General features: G+C 44.1%; 2 protein-coding genes across 2 annotated transcripts in view; both read right to left on the bottom strand.

Annotated features, from left to right (window-relative positions):
- Positions 1-4,520: 4,520 nt before the first annotated feature.
- On the bottom strand, positions 4,521-8,570 carry fam98b (family with sequence similarity 98 member B). The gene is made up of 8 exons (XM_084481939.1): positions 8,409-8,570; positions 8,036-8,184; positions 7,813-7,941; positions 7,413-7,588; positions 7,144-7,224; positions 6,861-6,977; positions 6,278-6,445; positions 4,521-5,570 (listed from the first exon to the last, which is right to left on the bottom strand). Exons 1-8 carry the CDS (start codon positions 8,444-8,446, stop codon positions 5,373-5,375), a joined length of 1,056 nt encoding a protein of 351 aa, XP_084338065.1. The 5' UTR covers positions 8,447-8,570; the 3' UTR covers positions 4,521-5,372.
- A 4,633-nt stretch (positions 8,571-13,203) lies between these two features.
- spred1 (sprouty related EVH1 domain containing 1) overlaps positions 13,204-25,874 on the bottom strand; it is a gene marked incomplete at its 5' end in the record, with an annotated part of 40,279 nt that continues 27,608 nt past the window's right edge. Inside the window, 4 exons of the mRNA XM_084482116.1 lie at positions 13,204-15,533; positions 16,001-16,156; positions 20,704-20,750; positions 24,564-24,732. Coding sequence (XP_084338242.1) covers positions 14,835-15,533; positions 16,001-16,156; positions 20,704-20,750; positions 24,564-24,732 — 1,071 coding nt within the window. The 3' untranslated portion in view covers positions 13,204-14,834. The remainder of the gene's footprint in view (positions 15,534-16,000; positions 16,157-20,703; positions 20,751-24,563; positions 24,733-25,874) is intronic.

The following is a 25,874-nucleotide window of genomic DNA, read 5'->3' as shown; positions in this document are numbered from 1 at the left end:
TCTCTTCATCCATGTTTTATTTTCCACATGTACCTGAATCCATGAAAGGGCTATGGCTGCATATTAACAGGGATGCAAACAGCGCGCTTTTCGGCGGCTGCCGCTTTTTTCACGGCTGTTTGGGTGACTTGTGTGAATCGTGTAGATCCGATGAGTTTTTTTTTTTGGGGGGGGGGGGGTCTGGGAGGGTCTGAGGGTCTGATTATAATTTCATCAACAGTAATTCTGTATTGCATCAACGGTAGATGCAATACAGAATTACTGTTGATGAAATTATAATCAGACCCTCAGACGCGGCGCCAAACTCCAGGGTCAGACTAAGTGAAAATCCTTGCAGCGCGAGATACAGGTGCGCGCGCCCTGCCGAAACAACTGGCTTCGCGTGCGCAGTGTTCTGATTTATTTGTTTTCTCATATAGACTGTATCTATGCATTTACTTATTTGGTAGATGATCTACCAATCACGGGGGGGGGGGGGGGGGGGGGGGGGTATTATCGATAATAGAAAATGCGGATCATTTTCTTTCTCGTGTGTCTCGTTTTTCGCCCGTGCCTAAAACCGCCACTGCTTATAATGCTAAAGCCCAGTTCAGGCCAAAGATTCGCGACGCAACTGCTTGCAACTCGCGACTCCTTGCGACGAGACGGGCTGAGACGTTCTAAAAACGGGGCAGTTCACACTGCTGCACCGGGCGGCGATTATTTTTATTTTGGTTGAGAGTAGGCTAGAGTTGCTGTGTTTCGCCATTCTCCACTACTTCTGCATTGTAGTAATTCGCTGGAGCTTAGTTTGTTTAGATCCCGCTAGTTGCGTTGCATTCTTTCGTAGTGGCGACTTCTCTACTGCAAGGGAAGCTCGGCTTCACCTAAAATTTCGAAAATTAAATGGTCAGATATATACTGTTGTGTTAACATTTCATTGATTAAAAATGCGTTAGAACACGTCCATCTCGAAGACGAGTCCGTTCAGAATCAGCTGCTTATCGCAGGTCGACTGACTCGATTTCCTTCTCATACACTTACGTGTTTAATTTGCATGTGTTTAGACAGATGGGCGCGCACACACACGCGCACCAAGCATCACCCGCATTCATTCATTCTATTAAATACTCACTCGCGGTAAAACTATGTTTTTTCCCACGATCAAATACTCATCAATCCTAAAAGTAATGGGCTTGTACACGATGTCTGGGTCAAGAACATATGTGTTTGCTGTACGGTGTTTGCAGATGCATTGATTTAAAAGTACAACTTACCGCTGTATCAGCTGTTCTTTCCCAAATAACTTTTTTTTGGAAGCCTGGAATATACGGAATATACTTTGCTCGAATGTATTATTGTTATTATTATTTTAACGGATGGCACAGCCTACTATACTTCATTCATGTTCATTCATGCAGGGAAAAAAATGTTTCCACAATCCACACGCTATTTCTATGCAGTTTCACACGTATGAATAATCTTTGACATCATAATATTTAACATGCAAGTGTAGTGGTGCCTGGTTGCTGCGGGGGAAAATCAGCTTTGCGCCGGGTGCAAACTAGCAATGACACATGCGTCGGTGTAGAAAGTCAATTGCGCCGGGCGCAAGATAGGGCCCTTCTTCTGTTTGGCGCACATGGCTAATTTGCATACGCGCACAGGACTGTCGGAATGGGAACACGTCAGACTGGCAGCATTACGGGGGTGCGATTACGGGCTGGCGGAGTTACATTTAAAAATCGCGTTCAAGTAAAAATAAATGAGAAAAGCGGAATCAATTTGTGGCGCTCGTTGTTCAATATTGGCCTATGTGTGGGAAACACTGGAGTGGGCTTATTTTATCAACAGGCGGCACTGCTTTTTTAAGGATACTAAAATCATTTAATACATTTTAATTGACTATTAAAAAAAATATATATAAAAAAATTATCTAAAAAAAATATGTAAAAAAAAATGTATATAAAAAAAATGTATTTAAAAAAAAATTATATAAAAAAAATTATAAAAAAAATTATAAATTAAAATAAAAAAAAAATTGGACCTGCGCACAAATGTTTTTTTTTGGACCTGCGCGCGCAGCTTTTTTTTGGAAGCTGCGCGCAGGTCCAAAAAAGATGCGCATGCGCAGGTCAAAAAAAGATGCGCGTGCGCATGTCCAAAAAAAAAAAAACATTTGTGCGCAGGTCCAATTTTTTTATTTATAATTTTTTTTAATAATTTAATATAATTTTTTTTTCATATATTTTTTTTTAGATAGATATTTTTTATATATTTTTTTATATAATTTTTTTTAATATATTTTTTTTATAGTCAATTAAAATGTATTAAATTATTTTAGTATCCTTAAAAAAGCAGTGCCGCCTGTTGATAAAATAAGCCCACTCCAGTGTTTCCCACACATAGGCCAATATTGAACAACGAGCGCCACAAATTCATTCCGCTTTTATTTATTTTTACTTGAACGCGATTTTTAAATGTAACTCCGCCAGCCCGTAATCGCGCCCCCGTAATGCTGCCAGTCCGACGTGTTCCCATTCCGTCAGTCCTGTGCGCGTATGCAAATTAGCCATGTGCTAATTTGCCAAGTGAGATGTAGCCAATTTGCTAATAAGCCAAACAGAAGAAGGGCCCTATCTTGCGCCCGGCGCAATTGACTTTCTACACCGACGCATGTGTCATTGCTAGTTTGCACCCGGCGCAAAGCTGATTTTCCCCCGCAGCAACCAGGCACCACTACACTTGCATGTTAAATATTATGATGTCAAAGATTATTCATACGTGTGAAACTGCATAGAAATAGCGTGTGGATTGTGGAAACATTTTTTTCCCTGCATGAATGAACATGAATGAAGTATAGTAGGCTATGCCATCCGTTAAAATAATAACAATAATACATTCAAGCAAAGTATATTCCAGGCTTCCAAAACAAAGTTATTTGGGAAAGAACAGCTGATACAGCGGTAAGTTGTACTTTTAAATCAATGCATCTTCAAACACCGTACAGCAAACACATATGTTCTTGACCCAGACATCGTGTACAAGCCCATTACTTTTAGGATTGATGAGTATTTGATCGTGGGAAAAAACATAGTTTTACCGCGAGTGAGTATTTAATAGAATGAATGAATGCGGGTGATGCTTGGTGCGCGTGTGTGTGCGCGCCCATCTGTCTAAACACACGCAAATTAAACACGTAGTGTATGAGAAGGAAATCGAGTCAGTCGACCTGCGATAAGCAGCTGATTCTGAACGGACTCGTCTTCGAGATGGACGTGTTCTAACGCATTTTTAATCAATGAAATGTTAACACAACAGTATATATCTGACCATTTAATTTTCGAAATTTTAGGTGAAGCCGAGCTTCCCTTGCAGTAGTGAAGTCGCCACTACGAAAGAATGCAATGCAACTAGCGGGATCTAAACAAACTAAGCTCCAGCGAATTACTACAATGCAGAAGTAGTGGAGAATGGCGAAACACAGCAACTCTAGCCTACTCTCAACCAAAATAAAAATAATCGCCGCCCGGTGCAGCAGTGTGAACTGCCCCGTTTTTAGAACGTCTCAGCCCGTCTCGTCGCAAGGAGTCGCAAGCAGTTGCGTCGCGAATCTTTGGCCTGAACTGGGCTTTAGCATTATAAGCAGTGGCGGTTTTAGGCACGGGCGAAAAACGAGACACACGAGAAAGAAAATGATCCGCATTTTCTATTATCGATAATAACCCCCCCCCCCCCCCCCCCCGTGATTGGTAGATCATCTACCAATTAAGTAAATGCATAGATACAGTCTATATGAGAAAACAAATAAATCAGAACACTGCGCACGCGAAGCCAGTTGTTTCGGCAGGGCGCGCGCACCTGTATCTCGCGCTGCAAGGATTTTCACTTAGTCTGACCCTGGAGTTTGGCGCCGCGTCTGAGGGTCTGATTATAATTTCATCAACAGTAATTCTGTATTGCATCTACCGTTGATGCAATACAGAATTACTGTTGATGAAATTATAATCAGACCCTCAGACCCTCCCAGACCCCCCCCCCTCCCCCCCCAAAAAAAACCCTCATCGGATCTACACGATTCACACAAGTCACCCAAACAGCCGTGAAAAAAGCGGCAGCCGCCGAAAAGCGCGCTGTTTGCATCCCTGATCACATGAAGTGTTTGCTACAGGGTAATTGTTGAACTGGGCAGCATTCAACAAAGATTTTAAAGCATTGCTTTACTGCTATTGAATTAAACGGATGTTTCAATGGGAGAGACATGACATTTCCTAAAGTCAAGCTTTGATAGACATTTCATCAATATAGTCCACAGCAGTGGAATGCAATTAGACAATCTTAACCCATTTTAATGCCATCTTTAGTATAGTGTGATTTCTAAATCAAGTTTTTTGTAGCCAAACTGAAAACGTACAAGCATTTGCATTAGGTACACATTGCAATAGTGTGTCAAAACAAAGGGTTTGTAAAACAATTATGAAAATCGTAATTCCCAGGAAAAAGTGGAGATATTCTCTGCTAATAAATATTTGCAAATATACATTTTATTCAGTCATGTATTTCAAGGAACACCGCCTGTAGTGTCCCCTAGTGGTACAAAATAGGTTACTGAGACAAACTTAATCCCATTACAGTGGTATCTGTCTACAGTAAATAATTCATGAAGGTGAGAAATTAATTGGCTGAATGAATACTCCTTTGCCATACTTTAGACCCAAGTTACCTAAGGCAGTAGCATGTACTGCCCCGGGAGAACAAGAGTAGAGCAGTATAAAAAAAATCTTAAATACGTCCTAGCCCCATTACAGAACAAAGGAATGATCTTTTCAGTTTATATATCTTAATTGTAACAATTTGTTCACACATCTCACTAAATTTTCATTTTGTCAAAGAGGTTCGTCGAATGATTAACTGCAATATCAGCCCACATTCCTGAACTTATTCCTCTGTTGAAAACTCAAGTTAAGCTTCCACGCCCAACATGATAGATGTTGCAGTGATATTTCTCAGATCTTGCTACATGTTCATAAAAACGAGCTTTGAGTTTGACCTTGCAAAACTGGGTCAAACTAGAAATACATAAGCTTGTTTTTTGCACAGGGCTAGAAAGAGCTAATGTAAACACTGTTCTAGTCAACACTTCAAATTCCATGTTATAAAAAATTATAACAAATAAAATCAACAGCGAGAAAATTCATCACCAGTAAGAAACAGGAGTTAAATGAGGCCTTCTGCATTTAAGCTAAATGGCATCAAATTCTGCAAATATGATTGATTCCATATTTTCTATTTTTCAACAAAATTGAAAAATATTTTTTTTCTATCTCTAAAAAGAGGTCAGTTTATAACACTGTACACATTGACAAAACTGCAACAAAATAATACAATCAGTGCTAGTATCTCCCTCTCTTCCCTCCATGTCCACTGTGGTTCCAACCTCCTCCACCACCACCACCTCTCCAATTACCACCACCTCTTCCTCCACCATGTCCTCCTCCCTCCTGTCTTTCCTGCCAGCGAGGCATCTCAGGGGGCGGGGCATCTATCTCAGAGGGACGGCCTCCCCGGTCTGGCACCCTGCCCATCAAGACCTGCAGAGCAGAACCAACCAATCAAGGACCGCATTGAAAGTAGGACTGCCTTAGCGGGACATCCTGCCGCTTAGCAAGACAACACTCCTTTTAAGTGCCAGATGGATGTCTATATTTAAATGAAGCAAGGCAGTGTAGTGGTTAAAGTTGACCTATTATACCACCAGGTGTGAGTGTGATTAGCCGTTACAAGCCGTTTTGAAAATCTGCCTCTTCTGACATCACAAGTGGGGGTGTCCACCTAGATGTGTGCTGGATAGATCAGTCTACCATCCTACGCAGTGGACTGTAGCAAACGTTGCTCATCTATCCGTCATTCATCTAGGTGGACACGCCCACTTGTGATGTCAGAAGAGGCACATTTTGAAAACGGCTTGTAATGGCTAATCACACTCACACCTGGAGGTATAATATGTAATCTTTCACAAAATTGATTGGTCAAGCAGGAAAAGTCATTTTGTTTTCGACAGCCAGACAAGAATAAAATTAATGAGCGGGCAAAAAGTAAACACTGTATTTTAGGTTAACTGCAACTAATTTCCCACTTTTCAGCACTACATTTTTCAATGGAGCAGAATCATTCGCTTGTCGGTTCATGTATATTTGGGGGTGGGAGTACAGGTTATACTGTGTCAGAAGTATCAAGAGTCAACAGTATCCTTATCCCACCAACCTGTGAGAGTCTGTAATACGAGTGACAGAAGTACCTTGTTGACGGCACAGGCCGTATGCTCCCTTCTGGAGCCACTGCTGGTCTTCACCACGTTACAGATGTCCTCCCTGGCCGCCAGCATCTCCGCAACACCCACAGAGGGCTGTGGCCTCAGGGAGTGTCTCCTTGGCTGGTACGCCCGGGCCATGCTGTCCACCTTCACCTAACCAGCAAAGACACTTATGGGATTAGAATCAAACAAGTGTCCATATTAAAATGTAGGGTTATTAATCATATAAGGCTGACAAAAAAGGGATGTCAATATATTCCCTATTCAGTATAGATGTTGTTATCCACCTCTGAATGATAGGATAAATATCAAAGCCTGAAAATCTCTGAACTTTTAAGTGAATATTTATATAATATCATATATTATAACTCATATTTTTAAGTTAAAGAATCACCTCCTGTCATTAATACAGATATACACGGAAACAATCAAGCTATGTTCAATATCATTTAAGGAGAGATGGACTTCAACAACTATCAACAATGACAGCACATTGTCTTTGACAGACATAACATACAACAATCAGTTAAGAGCATAAGCATAATGAGGTGAAGTACATGAGACATGCCTTAGCTCGGTCCGACCAGCCAAAGGACTGCACTGTCACATCCAGTCTTTTGATCAACATTCTCCTCCGGCACTCGTACTCTGACGTCATTGCTGCGTTGATGCTATTAAGTTTCTCCTGACACACAGAGAAATCAGTAGGATGAACAATAAAACCCTCAATAGTATCACTTACTAAAGAACGACACTGGAAGTACTACACCCTGGGTGCCAGCCAGGATAATACAATGTTTTCTGTTACTTTATGGATTTAGCCGTTTACACACAAGGTATTGCCTGCTCACCCATTGGTCATGGCTTAGAGTCTTGGTCAGCACTGGCTCTCCCGCGTTCCCAGTGGGAAGTTTTTGAAGGACTTTGTTTATCTGTAAAAGAAGAACATGGTATAATAAAAGTAGTACAAAAAGTACAAATGTAGACAATACAAAATCAAAATACCCTGCAAATCATATTAAGCATCTGGTAACATTTTTAACTTGACCCGAGTCAAACTCCGGTTGTCAATGTATAATGTAATAAAACATAACTTTCTTTTTGAGACATTCAGCCGCACCTGTTCCTCTACTTGAGAGAAAATCTCCCCTATGTCTCGTCCATGAGGCTCAGGCAGCACTAGGGTCTGACAGATGTCCTGGAGGTCCTGAAGGAAGGTGCCGTCTCGTCCGTCCTTCTTCGACACCATCTTACTCCTCCCCATCTGGGCTGATTGGAGCTCAGAGCTGAGGAACACTGAAAAATACACCATTGTCAGAATCATCATTATTATTTGCGTTTAGCCCCACACAATTATGTTTGGGCATTAAAGAAAAGATAAAACTTTGAATTTATGTATTATTATATCAAGATCAGAATTTGAATAATATATTATACTACATGTATGCATAATAGTTTGTGTCAAATGTACATTTTTGGTGCAAGGTTGAATTACATGCTAAATGTAGCCTACTACCCACAGAGAAGCTGCAGGTTGTGCTTTTTGGTTTGCAGTTGTCCCTTGAGAATCCCTGCGAGGACCCCCTTGTAAGGACAGTGAAGCTCTTTTAGCAAACTGCTCATCTCTAGTTGAAGCCCATCAATGTCACCTGGAGGCAAATGGGACAAATCACAAAAAGGACTACATGAGAAGAGATTGGGCCATTATTATTGCCATGCAATTTAGTATGGAGTTTGCTTTACCTGGTCCGGAAGAAATGCTTTCTTCAAGATTGCATAACGTCTTTAATCTGGATGCCAGCCACACGCAGAGGTCCACAAACTCCGGAGAGGACAGCCCCCCTTCTACACCACTGAGTAGAGACTTTTCGTCCAGCAGAGGGCCATCGTACCTTAATAATACCATTGAAGGATAAGAAGCAATGTATTGCGTATTGAATGGCCAGATTCGATATACGTCAACATGATACCATCAGTACAATCTGCACATTTTACAGCCCATTGGTGTGTATTTAATATGTAATTATTGTTTGTTCAACAAAACCACAACATATAGTTGATATTATGCCGAATATTGTTAGCCACACTAGCTAAAGGACCACGTCTTCTTACTTACCCAAGTTGATCTAACGAATCCAAAATGTCACCTTCCATCGTGGAAGCAGTTTTGAGATCTTGGAGTATATTATCATATATTCCGTACGGTGTAAGTCCTTATTCAAACAGACAAAATATTCATTCACATCTGCAGTGCATCTCTCGTTGAAAACATGCTATCGGTTCGGTGTTACGATCAAATCAGCCCGTGTGGAACGTAACCCCAGAGCAAACGTTCCTCTGACAGTTATGACCCACGCCTAGCATCCAATGTTATGTTGGATATTATCCTCATTGTTTTAGACCAAATGGTAGTCCACAAGTATAAACTGAAATTCAATGTCCTAAAGCTGAAGCATACACATTTTAAATAAGCATTATTTGCAAACCGAGGAGGCAAGTAGGATATTATATTATATTACATTAATATAATATGCAATGTTAATACATCTTGATATTGGGTTTGAATCCCATATGTTAGTAAAGTCAACAAATTACAGGATAGTCCAATAGCTGCCACATTTTTTATTTATTGATATATTGATATATATATTTATTCATTTTTATTCTCATCCTCATCCTCATCGTCGTCCGCTTATCCGGGGTCGGGTCGCATTTTTATTCTTTTTTTAAAATTAATTTTATTTTTTTTAAATGATAATCGTTTTGCAAACCCCTTAATGAAATAGTTGAATCAGTGAAACTCAGAAAGTGATGACCTATACAATACTTTTACTTCAGTCTCCTGATAGTGGGATCCAAGATCTCCGAAGTGGTTAGAAAGGTAACTTAATGGAGAGGATGGACAAGGATTTTATTATAGTAATCCCTTTGCCGTTCCTCACCAATCCAAAACATTGGATTGGCTAATGACTGGAAAGAACAAAACATACTAATAAGGAAAGCTATCACTGTTCATTTTATAGCGGTGGAACTCACTGTACTAGACTAGGTTGTGCATGTGCATATTTATACCTCAATGTACATCTTGGCTTTTCTGTATGAATTATGGACCCTCCCATTCCCAAGACAATCATCCCTGGGTCAGCTCCATCCTCCTCAGCCCTAGATTAGCAGTGCCACTTATAACAAAACAAAAGACACCGGGGGAGACTTCTTTGAAATGACATTTGCAATAACCTCTAAACAACTGACACATCTACATTTTAAACAATCTCTGAGTGCAAATGATCATCTGACTACTCTCCCCACTCATATTTTCCCCAGTGACATAAAATGTGATAAAGCAGTGAGGTATCTTAGACATAGGTATCTATGTCTTTTGATACATCCTTTTACATGAATGATCTCATTTAGGTTGAAGTATTTACCATCATGCCAGCTATAGTAGGCTAAACTTCTGACCTCCCCTCACTGTGCAAACCACTATGACATCATCTCCACGGGGTAACCTAACCAGCATTGCTGATGCTCCATCCAACCCTGCTGTCCGAATAACACAATGCGTAAGAGATGATCACTTCGACATGCGTATGACTCTCCAACGGCTCAATTCGATCATCCCGACATTCAGAGGTCAACAACAACAATGGAATCACTCTTCTATTCTCCAAATAGAATCACTGATGGGTGATAACCTGTACTAGAATACTCCCCAACACAATCATCCTTTAAATATCATGGATTGAGGCATGTGATTAATATTAGACACACATAAACAGTCACACAAGTGTAAATGGGCAGGGACACCGCACAAACAAGGCCTCATATGGCTCTCAATTAGCAAAAGGATTCCACCAATCACAAACAAGGAAAGCGTGCTAAAGCATATTTGTTCTGCATGTCTGTTTGGCTTTCCTTTTGGCATGTCACCCAGGATCACCCGAGTAATTACACCCGTGTGTGTGTGTGTGTGTGTGTGTGTGTGTGTGTGTGTGTGTGTGTGTGTGTGTGTGTGGCGAAGCAAAACAAATCAAAAATACATCAGAAACTGAGTAAAACTCACCATTTTATTATGATATTTGTTATTTGATATGTCAAATTACAAGTGTATGATGTAACATAAAAACAGTTACAAACATATGTATGCATATTTACATTATAGATTTATGAAAAGTAACAAGCTACATCTGTATAAAGAAAATACAACTATGACATGAGAGTTATTGGGACTATACATTTTACATTGTATACTTGGTATTCTTAAACCATGACAGAAATACCGAAGACATAGAAACCAGTAGAACCAAAGGATGGACGTGAGGCACTTTTTCGAGGTTGTCAGGTAGGGGAGCGGGAGGGGGCGAGGGGAGGGGGGGGAATGGGGGAAAGGGGTGGAGGGGGCGGAGGGCTGTTGAAAGATGATGGCGATAAAGAAAGAAATATGCACACAAAAAAAACAAAAAGAAGGAAACCAAAAAAAAAACGAGGCAGTGTTTTACAGAATAGTTAAGAGTACCATTTATACTGCAATTCTCAAAAACACAAATGTTGTCCACTATTTATAACTAATCACATAAATGTTACATCATCAAGCGCTGTAAGTGTGAAAGAAAAAGGAGGAGAGCGAAGGAGAGCGTACGAACGTCGTCAGTGCACCGAAGCGTTGGAGAACTGAAACATAACCACTCGACTGCTGAGAAAAGTTACCTTTAAAACAATACACTCAAGAGAAAAAACGGTTTTATATAGCCATTTTTTTTTTTTTACTTTAAATCTACACAAAGTCAAGAATCTACTCTTGTATGCATTCCCAAAGATATGTACAATTTGCAAGATTGAAAGAAGATAAAAGACTAGCAGCAGAGTGGTTAAAAACTGAAGTCTTACATTATGGGAGTAAAAAAAAAAAAGAAAAGAAAAATCACACACACACACACACACACACATACATATGTACACACATATATATATATACATATATATATATATATATATATATACACACATACATATATATACATAAACATATATGCATATACATACATACACACACATATATATGTATATATACTATATATATATATACACATTTAGATATAGCATTAGATATATCTATAGATATATATATATATATATATATATAATAGAGCGGACAGACACATGTTGCATATATAATACAGTACATGACGGAAGTTGCACTGTGCTGGTTAATGTAGAAATGAGTGTTACTTCAGGACTCTCTAGACGTTGTATGAATGCACATCCTACATTTTGCTCCTAAGCCAGCAAGTTTTAGTCAGGTTCATCAAACCTTGGTTCAGCTTGCACTATGCAGGGCAATCCAATTGCAATGGGACGTTATGAAAAAAATGAAACATTTGGTTAACATGCACAACTGCATGACATGCATTCCACACAAGCAAGGTAATCGCATCGCGTCTCACACACACACACACACACACACACACACACACACACACACACACACACACACACACACACACACACACACACACACACACACACACACACACACACACACACACACACACACACACACCTCAGAGCAGTCAAACAAGACAATCCTCACGATGGTTATGCTGTTGGAGAACTAAGTGTTGTTTTAACAGTCTTTCATAGCTGATTTACTCTCAACAAAATAAAATTAGTGATTGTATCTAGCAGCATTATATATTTATATATAGATAGAGAAACAAGAGATATTTATATCAACATTTTGAAATAAGTGGAGTGCCACTACTGTACCGTGTTAGCGCTATGCTTCCTTCCTTCCATCGTACGATACTAGGGAGAAACTCTATTAGAATCTCAGTAGTCATATCCATCACAACCGCCCTCTACTTTTCAATGTGAAATAATACTAAAAGGTGACCTATGTACATAATGCTGTCAATTGAGGCTACAGTATATGCTGACAGCGACGATAAATACAGCTCTATCTTTACACATTTCCAAGAGGAGGAAGAAAGAAAAAAAAAAAGAATTGAAAACAGGGATTTTTTTTAACGTCAGTATTTAAATAATAAATGAGTTAAGTATTTACAGGTGTTTAGAGTTTGGTACCAGGGGTGGGCGCTCTGTAAAGTGTCCTGTCCTGCCACCGACCCCCTGGGTCTGGAGAGAGAGGTCAGTGCTTTTTGCGACCGTGTAAGAAAAGAAAAAAAGATAAAGTTTGCATAGAAAGTAAAGGGAGCATTAAAAGCCAGCGTATCTATCAGGGGGTGGAACTGGGCCACAACAGTCTCTGTCGTGGCCCGTGGTTCCATTCTCTTGGAGACTGGGAAGCCCCGACTGTTAATCTCTTTACCTAGATATCATGCTAGATTTTTAAAAATATATATATATATTTTATAGGAGTATATTTAGGATTTGCTGTGTCCAGATTTCCATTTATGTACAGAATGTTATGTCTGGAGCTATCGTAACATGTTGTCAAGGCTATTATTTAGAGCAGTTTTTAGTCTACAGATTTTCATCTAGATGTAGGTTTGTGCCCTATCCATCTGCAACTTGAAATTGGTCATTACTTTGGTTAGCAAATGTGCTTTTCCAAGAGCACTTTTACCTGCACAAAGGCCATCGGGCACAGTACAGAGACCAAGGGGAAGATAGTTGGGGAGAATGCTAAGATGGCTTCTGGAAACCAGTGGCTAATACCATTAATACAACCATTGATCAGAGTCAAGAGTCTAACAGTACATAGACATCTCAAACACACACACGCACACACATACACATACACATACACATACACGCACACACATACACGCACACACACACACACACACACACACACACACACACACTCTCTCTGGGATGTCGTTCATTAGGGGTTTAGTGACATAAAAAAGGACTTTCTGTGGAGTAACTGATAAAACAAAGGAAACTATGATAGAACAAACAATACTGTATTTAGATTTGTAAAAACAAACAAAAATTATCCTTACATTGGATACATTTGTCAGTACTTTTTAAATTTGGAAGGGGGTGCTGTAACCAAAGCTTGGAGACCAGTGCTTAAATGGTGGGTTTTGGGGTAATAAATTGGATGATTTAAATACAGACTCAATTCATAACCTGTGGATTCTGTCCAAATGAAAGCCAAATTTAAGTGCCTTATCATACAACTGAGAATTACTCAAAACCCTTTTATGTTCACTCAAACAAACTTGCTGGTTGAGCAAAATGCCTTGCTTTTAACTCAAGTAAGAACAAAAACAGGAAGAAGAAAAGAATATAACTAAACGCCAGTTTCACTACAAAGCCGAATAACTGGGCCAACACTGAAAGCTGCTGAAGTCGGGATTAAAACACGATGGTGTTGGTCTCAATTGGTGAAGTGGTGGTTAGACAACGGAAAAAAGCAACTTTGCTTTAGAGGAATTGAGAATGGTAAAGTAATTTATCATTTTCCCTTCTGTTCATGGAATCTTATCCCTTTGTGTTGGAATGCAATGAAATGGTCCGAACCACTCGGGACAAGCTGGGAATCCATCGCACATTTCCAGTGGATGTCAAAGAGCTGTACTTTGTTGTGTTTAAATAACATGTTAATGTTTTGGGCTATTGTTGCAGTTTTTCTTCGTTTTCTTCTCTTTTTTTACAATATATGAAAAGGAATAGCAAGGTAAAACACATCCACCACATCAACATCTCGCACATATTAAATTACACTAATATGGCGGTTAATTTATCAATAGCGTTTCCAGAAAGGATCACCTTTTTGTTGGGAGGGGGTTGGGCAGAAAATACAATTTCTAGTGCACTCTCTCAGTTCTAATAATTACATTGCCAGCAAATGGATGAGCCGTTAAGGAAAGGCCACTGTTACCCAAACTGCAATATCTTGAAAAAAAAAAAAAGCAAGAACATATCCCTTTTAGCATACTCAAAACAGCAAATATTCTTCTGTACGCATAATAGTTTTGTTTTTCTTTTTTGTCATTAGTTCGTTTTTTTTTGTGTTGCTCTCTGTACAAAAAGACACAAATATCCTTCATAGTTATACGTTACGTTGCAGTAGAGTTCTGACATTGGTGGCCTGGTTCTTTTTTGTTGTTGTTGTATATGTACGCGTTGTTTGCGAGTGTAAAGGTGTATGTGTATTAGGTATAGGTACAGGTGTGTTGAGTGTTGTGTGTATGTGTGTGTTGTTTATACGTGTATTTGTACAGGCGTGTTTTAGTAATATCTCCAAGTCTGTTAATCTCAATGCCTCCCATCCACACCTCCTCCTCCTCCTCCTCAGGTTGAGCTCCTGAGCTCATCTGGACGCTCAGAGCTCCTGCAAAGCACAGGGTTGGTCCTCCGTTGCTGGTTGTCGGCGACAAACGCAAACTGAAATCTCCAAAAGCCCTCAGAGCTGGGGGGGGAACAACATGTCACCTCTCCCCGGAGAGGGGCATGAAAACAAGGATGTATTTCCGCATTGATGCACTTCCTGTGTTAGCTTTAGCTTTTTAGCTTGGTTTGGGGGTGTCCAGGTTTGGTGGGCGTCGACGAGTTCGGGGGCGAGGGGTGGTCAACCCGCCGCCTTGTGCTTCCCGCCGCAGCAGTGGCACGCCTCGCCGCAGTGGTGGCAGGCGCGCAGCGGCAGGTAGCAGCACATGCACGGCGCGATGAAGGACAGCGCCACCAGGGCCAGCCAGCGCAGGCAGAACTGCTCGTCGGACGTGTCGCACGAGCACGGGTCCGAGAAGTCCCCCTCCGAGTCGGACATGCAGTGGTACAGCATGCTCTCGGCGCACAGCATGCAGCTGACTTTGTAGATGCACTGCTTGATGGGGTCGGGCGCGTCCTGGCACTGCCCCCGCCAGTTGTCCTCGTGGTTGAACATTTCCCGGCAGTAGATGCAGCGGGAGCGCTCCCCGTCCTCCCGCCGCCGGCGCCCCTTCTTGGACTTGTGCATGGGGGACGGCTGGGTCTTGATGGAGGTGTCCTTGCCCAGTCCCAGGCCCATGCCCGTCCCCATGCCCAGCCCCGGCCCCGGGTGTCCGTCCCCGCCGGGGCCCTCCGGGAAGAGGTACTCGCACTTCTTGCTGTCCAGTTTGTGGAAGGCGGCGGGAAAGTCTGCGTCGCGGTGCTCGGCGTCCTGCTTCCACATGATGGGGTGGCGGTAGTCCTCGTAGCCGCGGATCAGGACGTCCTTGCGGGGGTTGATGCGGACGATTTCCTCCTCGTCCATGTGGAAGCTGACGTGGCGCGTGGACTTGAAGGTGCCCTGTGTGTGGGGAGGGGGGCGGCAGGTTAAACCACTGGAGGGTCAGGTACGGTTTAACGCTAGTGTCATGATCTGCAGCTAAACACAGGGCGGCTCAGAGAATATCACAGGGTGACCTGAAGGAACTGTAAAAACACACAACTCCGCTTTAGTGAGTTTGCTTTAATCCAACAGTTAGAAACTCAAATGCCAAAAGTTCAATACTCTTCAATCCTGTGATCATTCCTTTCCAAGTTATCACTTTTCTTGATCTATGAAAGAAAGATTCAAACAGACCCATTGACTGTATTTACTGGGGCAATTAAACACCCCCATTTGGGATTAACTATGTGCGTCTCAGCTTAAAAAAAAGTTACAAAATCAACACAAACTTTCAATCAGTTCATCGGAGGGCGCGAGAGCTTCAATATGAAGAGAGCACCTCATTCTATAATCATCATTCTGAAGGTACAGTATGCTGTATGGACCTGTGGGGGCAGGTAGCGGCGGTTGCTGGAGGGGAACTCGGAGAAGGGCTGGGCACGCACGTAGCAGCCCCTGAAGGGCTCGGTGGAGACCACGCTGTGGATGGGGGAGAAGGTCTCCTTCATGGGCGTGCAGATGGAGGGAGGCTCCTCACACACCTGACGGGAGAGACACAGAGGAAGAACATTTCCAATACATCCAATACAAAAACTGGTCAAAGAATGAGAAATGGTTTTATACTTCAAGTCAATTACGACGAGAACAGATAAAATAATAATTTCATATCTATGTGACGTTTGTGCTTTGTTTTGCAACATAAATAGTAGTCATATACACAATATATTTCATATCCATATGAGGTTTGCACCGCAAATAGTAGTCTAATGTTTTTTGTGACATTTCTCCTTCCTAAATATCACAAACATCACTAGAATACAGTGATGCCTCTGAACATATTGTCCATTGGCCCTCAATAGAGAGCGCTATGGGAACCCTTTATAAAACACACATTGTAACTTTGTCCTCTCAACTCGGCTCCATCTGTTCCATGTAGCACCGCTCCCTTGAGGTCCCTCGTGTAGCCTCAACACCGGCCATCCACACCGACCAATGGTTTAAGTGCAGTACTACTTCGCTGCTTCTTCAACCCAGGACCCAGTGTGTGTGTGTGTCTACCGGGTGACATGTTCCGCTTTCCACCACCAGGGGGGGTTCAGGAGTCTGTATTTTGTTGTTGTTTCTGAGCCCACCTGACTGCAGGGTGCAGTGATGACTCAAGGCCCTTCTGTTGAGGACTCAGAGTTCCCTCTCTGCCTCGCATGTGTTCCCACCAGCACTCGTGTGTTTTTTTACTGCTGTGGACACTACAGACACGGGGCCCTGATGGAACAGAAGCGGCCCTGGCTATAGCCCGGTGCTCAGCCCCCAAAGGAGCTGTGCGTTACAACAGAACCACCAGGAATCTGTAGGTGGGGGGGTGGGATGAATGACTGTTGTAAGGGAAGCAACCAAAAGGTCCAGTGAGAGAGGGGAAAGAGATCGAGGTTGATAAACAGTTTGTAGTTTGTACGGCCGGATGGTGACATTCTAACCATGGCCAGCATATTTTATCACTCGCACAGTCAAAGAAGCTCCCATCTGCACAACTGCCAGCTTTCCCACTCAAAATACCCAACAGCACGGGGCATCACAGATAATGAGAGCACGGTTTGACCATTTTCCCCCAACTAAAACGTTGAGGTGGTCACATGTGTGCATTCCACGTGACCACATCCACCCGCTCTCCAAACAATATACGCAGTCTGTCCATCTCCCTCGGTCAAGCCATATCTCTTTCTCCCTCCCTCCCTCCTGTGTGTGGAGGAGTGGTTCTCCAGTGCTGTGTGTAAAGTAGCCCACGCCAGGGTTTTAACGCTCAACAGAGATCTGGTTTGCTCCCAGCTGCTGCTACAGTAATTACTGTCCTGTGGTTGCTAAGAGATGCTTCCTTTGACCCCCCCCCCTCCCCTACGTCCCCTTCTGTCCCCCCCAACCCTACTTCCCTCCCTCCCTCCCTCCCTGGACAGCCACCCCTCCTACCCTAGCCCCCCCTTCCCCTCTCTGCTTGGCTCTCCCTCCCTCTCGTCCTCCACTTGCTCTATCCTTCCTGACTGCTAACACATGGTATGGCATGTGTGTGTATGGGTGTCTCTGCACGCACACATGCACACGTGTATGTGCTTAGCGTCGACTTTGCCGCCTCTCTTAAACACAAGAGTGTGTGTAGGACAACTGATGACGACAAAGCAAAAGGGTACAAAGTTGGATCAAACGCTACAGAGAACAGGAAGGAAGGCAAAAGGACAGGACAGGAAATGATGAACCGGTTTGTGATTGTGCGTGTGCACAGGACAGAGAATGATACCGTACAAAATATGAGAAAAAATAATAAAAAGACAATGAGGGAAACAGAGAGAAAGAATGAGAGAGAGACAGGCCAAAGAGTCTGCTGAGAGAATGTCATAAACTAGCTCCAGCTGGAGAAACGCAGCACACAACTTAAAAAGCCAGATGACAGCTGTGTGTGTGTGTGTATATATAAAAATATAAGTAAGAAAAAAAAAAAAAAAAAGGGAGAGAGAGTGGGAGAGGGAGAGAGAGGAGGTGAAATGGGAAACAGACTTAGGCTTCCTTTTAAAGCACTTGCCTAAGCCCCACCATTCAAAGGCATGCGTGGGGGCCAATCTGGAGCTGATCTGACCCCAGAGATGTAGCCAGCAGAGCGGGGGGGGGGGAAAGGGGGAAGAGGGGGCTTCGAGAGAGGAACTGGGGTGGGGTGGGGGGAGGAGGGGGGGGGAGATAGAGTTGTTGTCTGGCTCGGGACCAACATCAGGGCTTCATGTTGTTTCCGCCCTCAGAGGCACAGAGGCACAGGACAGGGGAGGAAGCAGGCCCACATACTGAAAACCCATTGAGCCTAGGTGTGTATCTGATGAGGCAGGAGAGACAGAACAAGCAGGAACAAAAGAACAGTGTGTGTGTTTGCAGAGGTTCCTCTCTCGCTCTCGGACGAGCGGTGCTAAGGGCCACTGTGTGCTTTTGCTATAAGAGCCCTAACCATCGCAAAGAGGCTCCCAGTATGAACGTCTCCAAGCACCGTGTCTCTAAGCATGGCCTCTAAACGTTTCCCTTGATCCATAGGTCATCTATGGACAGCCAATGGGCATATGTGTAACGCATAACAAGAGAACCAGATCTTTCTTAATGGTGAGTGAGCGAGTTCCCGTGGCTTTGTGAGAAGCATTTCCTCTTTGAACTGGGAACAGAACTATGGCTGTGAGACAGGTTTTCTGGTCGTAGACGCTGAAAGCCAAGCAGCGTGTTGCGCAACAACTTTTTTGTCGGCCTTTGGTATGTGGATACAATGGTATGAATTGGTGCGAGTACAATGAGTTGATTAATCGGTCATTTGATTAATATAGAAATTGGTGACATGAGTCACCAAGGCTTCGGGAAACTTCTTTCGTCACTTCTCTATGAACAATTTCAGGTGTCCTAAAAATTGGTTTTGGGCTCAGATAATCGTGGACACTTACAATAAGTAGTCTACATATACATTGACCCAAAAAGTATTCATTTACACCCCTACTAATGAATACAAAATAAAATGCCAGTTAGAAGTCGTCAACTTTAAATCACACAAACAAAACAGACAAACAAACAAACAACTATTGAATCGATTGCGGTTCCACGGAGCAGAGCCGCACGCATGCCTCCAGGTCCTGCAGCAAGATGTTACATAAAGCCAAACCAGCCACCTCTACTATGTTCCAGCCTCTGAGCGAGCGAGCGAGCGAGCGAGAGCGAGAGAGAACAAGAGAGCGAACCGAGAGCGAGCGAGAGACGGCGACGGAGATTCTGAATAGAAAGAAATGGCCATCGTGAATCGTGAATGAAAGGCTTATGAAGGCAGGACAGTGCAGCGCTGGTTGTAGTTTAAGGAGAACGGGGGGGGGCTACCGTCAAACCTTATGTGATGGCATTTAGGGTGGGGGGGGGGAGGGGGGGAGCAGAGAGCGAGCGCTCTCCGTCTCCGGCTCTACTGCGGCGCTGCGTGTCTTGAGAAGGCTCGCCTTCGCCTCTGATTCACTTCTCCTTTCGCCCGAAGCCCAGGTCTCCGACCGCAACGTTTGGATGCCAAATCACCATGGCGACCATGGCGGTGGTGGCTCACTCACTGAACCCCCCACACCACCTCCTCCACGACCCCCACCTCCATTCAATTCCTCCCTCTGCAATTTGCAGCCACCCCCCCACCCCCCCCACCACCACCACACACACACACACACACCTACTTCGCTGCCTAGCAACAGTGCTGCCCTTAGATTTCCTGTATGTTCAGGCGGCTGTCTTAAAGAGGAACCGCCAGAACAGGAACAAGGCTCCCACCCTCTACTCGCTCCAGTCCAATACGGGGAAGGGGCCAAAAAAGTGACCATCCTTCAGTCCCAGGAATTGGGAGAGAGAGAGAGATAGGGGTGTGTGTGTGTGTGTGTGTGTGTGTGTGTGTGTGTGTGTGTGTGTGTGTGTGTGTGTGTGTGTGTGTGTGTGTGTGTGTGTGTGTGTGTGTGTGTGTAAGAAAAAAAAAAAGGCCCTATGCACGACAGGAACCAGCCGTCCCCTCCCCTCCCGTCTCTGTTCTCCTTGACGTGGGTTTGGGAGGATGTGCGCTACAGACGGAGCCGGCGGTTTGTCAAAACGCGCTGTTAGCTGTCGAGCGGTAGCGGTTAGCAGTTCACACGCTAGCAGCAGGGCCGCTGTGTTCCCTAAAGACAGACACAACACTCCCTTACGTTGACCTAACACCAGGGGAGACTTTTACTGCGATTGTGTCTACAACAGTCGGTTCCAGAACCTTTTCCCCCCACCTCTGAGAAATTCTGAGGGAGGGGGGGGTACCAGTAGCTTCTTTTTATGATGATGAAAATGTTTCAATGAAGACACACACCCAGAACACAAGAGGACTTGAAAGGGTTTTTATAAGTGTTTGAATCGGCAAGTGGCCAGTCGGTCAGTAGCGGCACACACACACACACACACACACACACACACACACACACACACACACACACACACACACACACACACACACACACACACACACACACACACACACACACACACACACACACACACACACACACACACAATGCAAACAGGCACTCACCTGCAGTCCGTCCTCCGGGGCCTCAGCCTCCACAAACGAAGGGCTCCCTGGAGCGGAGAAGGGGAGAGAAAGGATTAGGACAACTGACTTTTTATTTGGTTCTATTCCCCACCAACATTATCGAACATTCATACATGGGGCTGATATACAGTGGAACCGACTTCTCATTCACATACGAACATACGAACATTCACATACGATTAAATCTAGGGAGTGCCATCACGTCCGGCACGCCAGTAGAACAGGAATACAACTTCTTTTTTCAGACTGATACTCAATTTCCCTTCATAAATACTATATTTCACACACAATCCCCTTCCACGGAAGCGTGTTTAACAGCAAGGAAAACTGTTATGAGGCTGATTTCTTGTCAAGCGAGGAAAGAAAATAAAAGAAGTGGCTTCCTCTCCACTGTAGCTTAATGAGGAAATGAAAGCCTCTATGTGTCAGTGGGGCACACAGAGACTAATGAGATATGCATGCCTGGAATAGAGCAACCTCTTCCTGGGCTAGCAAGCCAGAGAGACAGGACCATGTGTCAGTCGGAGACACCAGGCCTGCCAGTGTTAGAGTTTAGGAGGCCGGGTCTGGGTTTGAGTGCCTGAAAGCTTGGGTCTGAGTTCCCAGCCGCCTGTGTCTAAAAGATAGAACCTGGGTTTAAAAGCTAGAACCTGAGTTTAAAAGCTAGAACCTGAGTTTAAAAGCTAGAACCTGAGTTTAAAAGCTAGAACCGGGGTCTTAAAGCTATAGCCTGGGTCTCAAAGGCAATAGCCTGGGTCTCAAAGCTAGAGCCTGGGTCTCAAAGCTAGAACCTGGGTTTAAAAGCTAGAACCTGGGTTTAAAAGCTAGAACATGGGTCTTAAATCTAGAACCTGTGTGTAAAAGTTAGAATCTGGGTCTTGTAGCTATAGCTTGGGTCTAAAAGCTATATCCTGGGTCTCAAACTGAAAGAAAAAAGTAGAAATTGGGTTCAAAAGTCACACACTTCTATAAAGTCTATATATGTTTCATTATATCCCTCCTTTATTATAAATCATCATGGCATTTTGGTCAAGAAGACTCATAAAATAAAAACAACTCGGCAAAACTACTACTCAAAGTAAAAAGTAAACCATATTTGTTTATGGTTGGTGCACAATGGATTGTTGCTGAGGAGTTCAAGGGAACGCTTTTTCTTTTGCTTCTTCTTTTTGGGGTTCAGCCACTGGTTTGATCGACGCGCCATAGTATACAGTGAGGTTTGTGTACGAGGCCTTACAACTCGGGACCAAACAGACTGCAGTTTCATGAGATGTTTGCGGAAAATAAAGAAAACAAACACAACAATCGCATGCAAACTGGTTTCAACTCGCAGGCAAATCGTCGGAGCTGCAGTGCGGCCATGTTTAAAAATAAGCACGCCGGAGCGAAACCTTGCGCAGGAGAAGAGGTGGAGGTTAAGATCTCGCCGTTGGATTGTGGAACCCATCAGGGATCAAGTCATCTCCACTGGGATGACTTGGCCAAACTGTTTGTACCTGGAGCATCAAGGGACCCTTTTGTTTTTAAGACTTGAAATTCCCTTAATTAGTCTTCGCCCGAGACCTTATTCAGAGCAGCCGGGCATCAGTCAACAACATCCGTGTGTCTGTCTCCACCTCAGACAGCACAACTGACAGCGCTCCACTGTTGATCACTCTGTCTATGAATCACATGGAGAGGTAGGCGTGTTTGTGTGTGCATGTGTGTGTGTGTGTGTGCGCCCGCAAGTGTGTGCGGGTGCACGTCTCCGTCACAGTGAGACAGAAGCTTCCTGCAGCACGACTCTGGCAGGGATGGGGCACGGTGCTGCCTGAGCCATGTGCCCGATGTTGCCATGGCAACAGAGGACTGCAAGGCTCACACACACACAGAACAGTCCAGCAGCAGAGCGATGCAACAGGAATACTGAAGAAGCAGCCCGCGTGAACCATAGAGGCATTACACAACACTGGCAGAACACACACACACACACAGAGAGAGAGCGAGAGAGAGAGATCGGGTGGGGAGAAGGGGGGGGGGGGGGCAGGCGCCTAGAGGACAGCACCATTAACAGGCTGTATCTTAAAATCCCAAGAAAGAGCATAATCGTTTGTTCCGAAGCAGCTAGTGGTAAGAAAGCATGCATGACCGTGGTGCAGCGGTGTGCTGTACAAGCCCTCTCCCATCAAGCAGATCACCCCTACAGCCTCACCATTCGTCTGATAGCATCCGGCTGGTCACATGACTAGCATTCACCCTCCCTCGCCCTCCTCAATGGCCCACCTTCAATGGTGCTCACATACTGTATGTATCGGCATGCGGGAGGAAACTCCCACACATTCACAAATCCCAGGCAGAGGAAGTGGAAAAAAACAACCGCAGCCCTGCTGCTGCAGGTGTTGGGCCTTGGAACATTCCGGTAACCTTGGCGATGACTTTGGGTGCACCGAAGGAAGTGGAATCCGAGATGGCTATTGAATCTCTCCATGCTCTAGATGCTAGAGGATCCATTAAGACCACGGGGGGGGGGGGGGGGAGAAAAAAAAAAAGGGAATTTGTTGCAGTGTCTCCTCTGGGCTTTGCCGGATCTCCAGAGTGAAGGGGCAAGATTACAGCCAGTGTGCCCGGCTCGTGAGGAACTCTGGGGGCCGGACGGCAGCAGATTGCTGAGCTGGCGGATCTCCCGCTAATTGGATGACTTTGCAACCTCTGGCGCTGTGCGGAAATATAATCGGGACCTAAAGCGGTTAACTTTTAACGCCCGCGTTTAACTCCACCAGCCATGCTGCCGCTGCTGCTGCTGCTGCTTAGAGCCCAGTTTACCTTAAAGACGCAACGGGGTAATGGCATCCTGGACAGGGTGCCAGCAGCAAACTGAAAAAACAAACCTTCCATTGTGTCTCCAGGAACGCTAAACTTTTGAGCCTTTCACGCTGGCCCTGTATGTCTCAGCGTTAAAGGTACGCATTAGCTCACTGCGTCAAAGAATTCTCAACAAGCTCTCCTGACATGCTTCTCTAATTTGATGTTGCGTTTTATACCAATGATTTTACCATCTTCCTCCCTCTCAATTGAACTGCCTTTATTGGCATGGGAAAGTTACATTTACGTTGCACCAAAGAAATGCAAGACAAAAGGAATTACAAACATTAAGCCAATAAAAAATACATAACAATCTTAAAATGTATATAGTAAAAAAGATATACTATATAATATTACAGTAATATCTCTCTCCACTGGGACTACTACCCACGGTTGGGTTCAGCCCTCCCTGCCAGTCTGTACAGGAAGTTAAGAGTGGTTATCTGGACAGCTGGTTCTGATAAGAGGGGGGGGGGGGGTCATGCTCGGGTTAGTGACCAGGTAGAGTGGGTGGGTGGTAGTCATCTCCGCTAATCAAATGCAAGCATCTCTCCCAACAGAGAGACGCTAGGTCAACCAGTAAACTGCACTGACACAGACGGATGCAGCACCTGCAGACACAGGCACCGTGCCCCATTCATAATGCACACCACGTCTCTCACACAAGCATACACACACCGACCTGTTGTGAGGCTGCTGGTGAATTTAGATTTGAACGCAGAGAGAGAGAGAGTGTCAAGAACAAACGTTGGGATATCGCATATTGCCTGATGCATTTGTCTATACTAGTATGACAGTGACTGAGGCAGAGGTGGGCAGAACTGATCTCGTGATACAGATTAAATGCCCTCTGCAGTTTGCAGGACGCCCGACGATGCTTGTTCCAGTGAGTTGCCCTTTGTTTTTTTTTGTTAATTTCTCATGCCCTGCATCTACCCCTTCGCCTCCCAGTGCACACACACACACACACACACACACACACACACACACACACACACCTTGATTGATGTCCTCGATGGCTCGGCGGATGCCGCGGTCAAAGGCGCGGGCGTCCGCGGGACTCTGGAAGGTCAGGCCGAACTTCTTCTCGTTGATCCTCCAGTGGTGGAAGATGGGCGTCACCTTGTTGTACACCAGGTCCTTCTGGATGACACACTCCAGCACCACCTGAACACAGACAAACACAATGCAGAAAGTAGATTAGCATAGGATTGATTTAAAACCATTGGTTCATGATATGCATGTGACTAGCCCTCACCTCTACGGCACATCACTCATTTAGAATGGTCCAACAGTTCAGTTTTGCTTGAACTGTTTTGCGCCCATTATGCATGTCCATCGACATCCTTTGCACCTATTGTACCGTTATTCCTTACCATCCCTGGAAGGAGGGATCCCTCTTTCTGTGTTCCTTCCCAAAGTTTCTTCCTTGATAATTAAGGTACAGGCTTATAAAATGTGGCCTTTGAGACTATTTCTGTGATTATGGGCTATACAATTTGTATCAGTAAAATGTGACTAGACTTAAGGACTGTGTTTGGATCCGCCTACCAGTGTTACTGTTGGAAGTAGTGGGCCCATATGGATATTATGAGGTATAGGCAGGATACTGGATACTACCGTCGTTTTCTCTGTGGGTCTTTCCCCCCATAAAAACTAGCGTCAACAGAAATTCAAGGCATGGAGGCTTGAAATTCTTCTCCTTCTTACCCGTCTCCCAAAATCTGTTTAATTCATTCATATTCAAATCACTCAACAAAAAAGAAAAACTGAGAAAGAGACTAGAAACTAAACTTGAAACTTTCTTCAAATCACGTTTCTATATAAATGAATGTATATATATATATTAAAAAAATGAACACAAGACTAATAATTCCACGTTCTATTCCTTGATCATTTGTAAAACACTCTAAATTGTGGGGTTTGATGTCCAGTCGGGAATGAAGCTGGAGGGAGAGAGAGGTGTTCCTGGTGGTGGCTGGGGGTACGGTGGAGTGGGGGTGAGGGTACCGAAGTGTTGTTTCAGAGCCAAGCAGCCCAAGTGTGTGGCAGGGAGCGACTGTGTTTCCAAAAGCCTATTATTAATCAGGGGGTGCTGGGCCGCCTCCATGCCTTCCTCTCGGCAGATTAAATGAAATGAGAGACGGCCATTACAGTCTTTGAGGTTTTTCACAAGCATGCACGGTGGGGTTGGGAACTGCGAGTGAGGCGGTGCACGAGAAGGAGAAAAAAAAGCCTAGCTTAGTGCAATGGGCTACATGCGTGAACATATGGGGGGGGGGGGGGGGGGGGGGGGGAAGGGAAAGGGG

Source organism: Micromesistius poutassou (genome assembly GCF_964030765.1).
Source record: "Micromesistius poutassou genome assembly, chromosome: 17".
Lineage (NCBI taxonomy): Eukaryota > Metazoa > Chordata > Actinopteri > Gadiformes > Gadidae > Micromesistius > Micromesistius poutassou.
The sequence above is the reverse complement of the archived record's forward strand: the minus strand, read 5'-3'. Positions and strand labels throughout refer to the sequence as shown.